Source organism: Sinocyclocheilus anshuiensis, unplaced genomic scaffold (assembly GCF_001515605.1).
Source record: "Sinocyclocheilus anshuiensis isolate Anshui unplaced genomic scaffold, SAMN03320099.WGS_v1.1 scaffold1393, whole genome shotgun sequence".
Classification (NCBI taxonomy): domain Eukaryota; kingdom Metazoa; phylum Chordata; class Actinopteri; order Cypriniformes; family Cyprinidae; genus Sinocyclocheilus; species Sinocyclocheilus anshuiensis.
This window is the reverse complement of record NW_015548343.1, coordinates 946,760-952,142: the sequence shown is the minus strand read 5'-3', so window position 1 is coordinate 952,142 and position 5,383 is coordinate 946,760. Positions and strand designations below refer to the sequence as shown.

The 5,383-nt window shown below is 32.7% G+C and overlaps 1 gene segment (V, D, J or C); it reads left to right on the top strand.

Annotated features, from left to right (window-relative positions):
* The first annotated feature begins 4,009 nt into the window (after nt 1–4,009).
* The window catches only part of LOC107656575 (Ig kappa-b4 chain C region-like), an 18,055-nt gene continuing 16,681 nt past the window's right edge, over nt 4,010–5,383 (top strand). Inside the window, 1 exon segment of the C gene segment in view lies at nt 4,010–4,120. Within this exon segment, the coding sequence occupies nt 4,010–4,120 (111 nt within the window).

Here is a 5,383-nt window from a genome sequence, read left to right as displayed (position 1 = left end):
AATATAAATGCCATGAAAGCAATGTATACTGTCAAAAAAAAGAACTATCTATCTATATATCAAGAGAAATACCCTTCACCCTGCTTTCATTTATGCCAACCTGAGATACAAAGATCCAAGTAATTTGTGTACCTTCCCTGTACAGAGCTGAAGGGAGATAACTGCAGTGTTTAGTAAAGGTGAAAATGGGGTCAACAGACACTCAGCACAACCTTCCCTGGGTGGCCTGTGTGTCTGCGTGAATAGAGAGGAGCACGTACACACACACAAACTCACATCTATTGGTAAACGGAGAAACAGTTGAACGGCTCTGACCCCGGTACCAAAGTTGCATTCATTCTCTGTCTGGGAAAAGACAATGACCAAAACCAAGGATGCTAACTTAAGATTAGGCTTGCTTTTACCCAGAGATCAAAGGTCAAGCATCTTTTTGTCTCTCGCCACTGTGTGCGTTTAACACATCCAGTAAAGAGAGAGGAAGCAATCAACGCTTCAGAACAAGGGAAAGGAATGTGCGTGATGCTATTATACCAGTTCTCTGTCTCTCAGACACATTGTCTGTCCTCTCTCGCCCGTAAAACACATGAAGATATAAGACGCACAGGCAATGAGCAGTGCCACGTAGCTGCTGGACAACAATGGACCGGAATGTCATGTGTCTCTAAAGGACATCTGTGGATGGACCGAAAGCTGTGAAGCAGTGATGGAAGCAGTGAATGTTATCAAGTCACATTCTACCATTCATCAATCAGCATTTTTTAGTACAGTTGTAAAGGGATAGTTCACCCCAAAATGAGCACTGGCATTCTTTACTCGCCTTCATGTTGCTTCAAACCCTTATTGTTCTTCTATAGTGCAATTTTATTAGTAACTAAAGGGGTAACACTTTATAATAACTTTCATTAATAAATCATTAACAAACATTATATGATGATTAATGGATCATTAGTTAATATACATTCAAAGAGTTAGAAACATGAGATAATGTGCTTATTAATGTTTGCTAATAAACTTATTAAACACTAGATAATGTTCAAACAAATCATAATTTCATGTAAGTTAAAATGCTTACAAATGTCATTAAACTTTCAATTCCATATGATCAAGCACTTATTGAAAATCTACAAATGTTAAAATGATTAAAAGGTTGTGTTAATGCACAACACTTGCTGCTATTGAGGTGTGATACGGGTAAGGTTAGGAACAGGAACAGTGTTCAGGGGTCAATTAGATTATTATAAGAGAACACAGTTCAATCTGTTTATATTATATTGTTTTGATAAATGAACAAGTATTTTCTTTTAAAAAATTATTTGCTTTCCCCTGTTTATTTATGATTCAATATCCTGTAATATACTAATGTGAGTGTTGAGGCAATAAAAACTTTTTTTTGCACCAAAATTACAATCTGTTATGTCTTTAGCAAGCATTTAGCTAAACTTAACCAGCCACCCTTTACAAAAACCTTGTTACGTTAGCTAAAATTCCAGTGCCCATAAAGATACTAAATGATTAGCAATCGTATATAAACATTTACAAATGATGAATAGTTTCCACTTTAGATTGGCTACTGCAAAAACATGTCAATAACAAAGGCCTGAGGAAGACCTTAGGGTCGAAACGTTGTGACTTTAATAAACTTCGTTTTTGAGAGCCGTATTGGCAGTGTGCCAATTTTTGTTTATTGACAGTGAAGTGCCCCATGTGATCGAGCACCTGCCTAAAGTTTTTGGATGTGAGGATATTACACTTTGTTTACTGCAAAAACATGAACAAATGATTAATAAATGATTAGTAAAATGGGTAGGTTTAAGGGTTGGTTAAAGGGTCAACAGTGTACAAGGGTCAATTTGATTATTATAAGGGAACATGGTTCAATCTGTTTATATTATATTGTTTTGATAAATGAACAAGTATTTTCTTTTAAAAAATTATTTGCTTTCCCCTGTTTATTTATGATTCAATATCCTGTAATATACTAATGTGAGTGTTGAGGCAATAAAAACTTTTTTTTGCACCAAAATTACAATCTGTTATGTCTTTAGCAAGCATTTAGCTAAACTTAACCAGCCACCCTTTACAAAAACCTTGTTACGTTAGCTAAAATTCCAGTGCCCATAAAGATACTAAATGATTAGCAATCGTATATAAACATTTACAAATGATGAATAGTTTCCACTTTAGATTGGCTACTGCAAAAACATGTCAATAACGAAGGCCTGAGGAAGACCTTAGGGTCGAAACGTTGTGATTTTAATAAACTTCGTTTTTGAGAGCCGTATTGGCAGTGTGCCAATTTTTGTTTATTGACAGTGAAGTGCCCCATGTGATCGAGCACCTGCCTAAAGTTTTTGGATGTGAGGATATTACACTTTGTTTACTGCAAAAACATGAACAAATGATTAATAAATGATTAGTAAAGATGTGTGAAGAGGGTAGATTCAGGTCTTTCGGGACACTTTTTGCCATTGAGATGACTGCTCATAAAGGTATTAATGATTAGTAAACATTTATTAACATTTGCAAATGATGAATAGTTTTCACTTTAGATTGGGTACTGCAAAAACTTAAACAAATAATTAATAGATTATTTGTTAAGATGTGTAAATAGAGGTCTACACAACAAACAAAGACCAACAAATGAAGATCATATGAACTGAACGTTTGCTGACATTTGTAAGCATTTCAATTTACATTCAATAATCTTATGTTAATCATTAGATAATGTTTAGTAAGTTCATTAATAAACATTAACAAGAACATTGCCTCATATTTCTAGCTATGTGAATATATAGTAACTAATGATCTTTTAAGCATTATATAATGTTTGTTAATGATTTATAAATTAAAGTTATTTGTGTTACCCAATTATTTACCCCTTTTTTAACATAACCGTTTCATTCTTTTTTGTGTGACTTCTGGTGCTGCATTCAACACGTTTCAGGAAAAAAAAATCTATAATAGTATAATGTAACTCAAAAAGATATTTATAATAAAAATATATATTTATTTTGTACCTTTCTAAAACGTACATTTCTAAAACGTAAATACTTTTACATTTTAGGTGCGGTCAATAAAGTAAGTTTTAGAAAATAAATGAATACTTGACATCAAAGACATCATTTCAAATATCTATTTCAAATAAACATTGCTCTATTCAGCAGTGTATCCTGAAAAAATCTTTAATGTTTGCTATTAAGCAGCACAACTGTTTTCAACATTGACAATAATAAGAAATGTTTCTTCAGCAGCAAATCAGCATGTTAGAATGATTTCTGAAGGATCATGTGACATTGAGGAGTAGAAATTTTAAATTGTAGTAGCATTGTACAATAGTACCGTTTTTTGTTTTTTTTTGATCCAATAAATGCAGCCTTAGTGAGCACAAGATACTTCTTTGAAAATCATAGGGGGAAAAAAACTTACCAACCCCAAACTTTTAAACAGTACATTGTACAATATATTCCAAATGTACAAAATTATGTATAAATAACTACAGTATCAATCAGGTTGGCTCTTTTCCATACAAAAAACAAAAATATAAATAATACTCATGTACACTGCCATGTTAAGACGTGACACACTAGGCTTGATATCAATGACACCAAACAGAATAAGTTTGTGTATCTTGTGACCAATCAAAACACTTTAAGTTTGAATATGTGAAAGCGTAACTGAGATTGTCAATTTTAGAGCTGATTCACATACACTTGGTATGTCCAAAAAAGTTATAGTTAACTACTATAACATAACAGATGCTTTAAGTGACTTTCCAACAATAAAAGTGCTCTAAAGTTCCAAAATTAGCTAGAAACAATACACAGAAATACAAAAATGAAAGTGTGCCTGAGATTTCATCCATGATTCAAAGCTAAAAATCTGATTCTGTCATAGCAGCTCACAGTGTCATTGATTAGCTTAGCTTAACCAGTGACACAGATACTGTGACTGCTGTGTTTGTCAAAACTGTTTGCACTCATTCAGTCCTTTGTCTTGTGTGTTTGAGGAGATGCCATCTTATGTCAAAGAGTCAAACGCAAGTGACCTACAAGTCAACTCAAAGGATGGAGAGCTGAGAAAAGACTTTTGTAAAGTCAACATCAGAAAGGAAAGTGGAACGGTGAGTTTAGATAGTCGGGCAACACTAAAAGAATGGAAGGCTATAGGTTAATCTGCTCTACTTAGCCTCTGTACACAAATGACTGGTGAAGGATTAGCTCGATTAACCCAACACACATTCATAAGATAAGTTAATAGGCTGTCAGATGATCCTGTAGCACTTGATCGCAATGTCACTGAACAACATTCGCTTGTTATTAGCTTGTTATGGGACATACAAAGACTTACGTAAAATTATCATTTCATTTTAAGCAGATGTAATATAGCACAAGTTGGCCTACAAATGGTTCCACAAAAAATATTAAGCAGCACAACTGTTTTTAACATTGATAAAATATCGCATGCGATTTATCGTGCAGCCCTAATATATATATATAAAACTTGCAATTCTGATAAAAAAATAAATAAAAATTGCAAATTTAATAGTATATTAAATTATTTCCGCAATGGGATAAAAAAAAAATGCACGGTATTGCGACTTTTTATCTCAGTTTATATATAATACGAACTATGATATAAACTCACAATTGCATGAAAAAAAAAAACCTCACAATTGCCTTTATTTATTTATGTATTTATTTATTTTTTCCCCATGGCAGAAACAGGCTTCCATAGAAAACGGTTATTTTAAATGGTAATAATATTTCACAATAAAACTGTTTTTACTTGTTGCTGCATTGTTGTTTTTTTTTTTTTTTTGTGGGACATGCAAAGTCATCATTGCGCTTGTGTAAAAATATCATTTAAATCAGGTGTGAAGATGTGCAAATTGGCCTAGTTGAAGATCCAACTTAGCTTTAAACTAAAGTCCTCAGCTTCTGCTGCTGAAGGATCATGTGACACTGAAGACTGGAGAATGGCTGCTGAAAATTCAGCTTTGCCATCACAGGAATAAATTAACCTTTTAAATATATTCAAATTGAAAAGTATGGAAGCTTGTTTCTGCCACAAGATAAAAAAAAGAAAAAAAAAGGTAATTTCACAAAAAATAAATCAGAATTGTGAGATAGACTCAGAAGTTTATATCTCACAACTTTCTCGAGTTTATATCTCACAACTTTCTCGAGTTTATATCTCACAATTCAGATTTTTTTCCCTCCTCAGAATTCTGAGTTTATATCTTGCAAATTTCTTCTAGGTAACTGCCATGGAATAGAAAATATATTTTTTTTAAATGTGACTATTTTTGCAATTCTGACTTTATCTCTCACAATTTGGTCTTTTTTTCACAATTGCGAGAATCAGAATTACGAATTTATATATA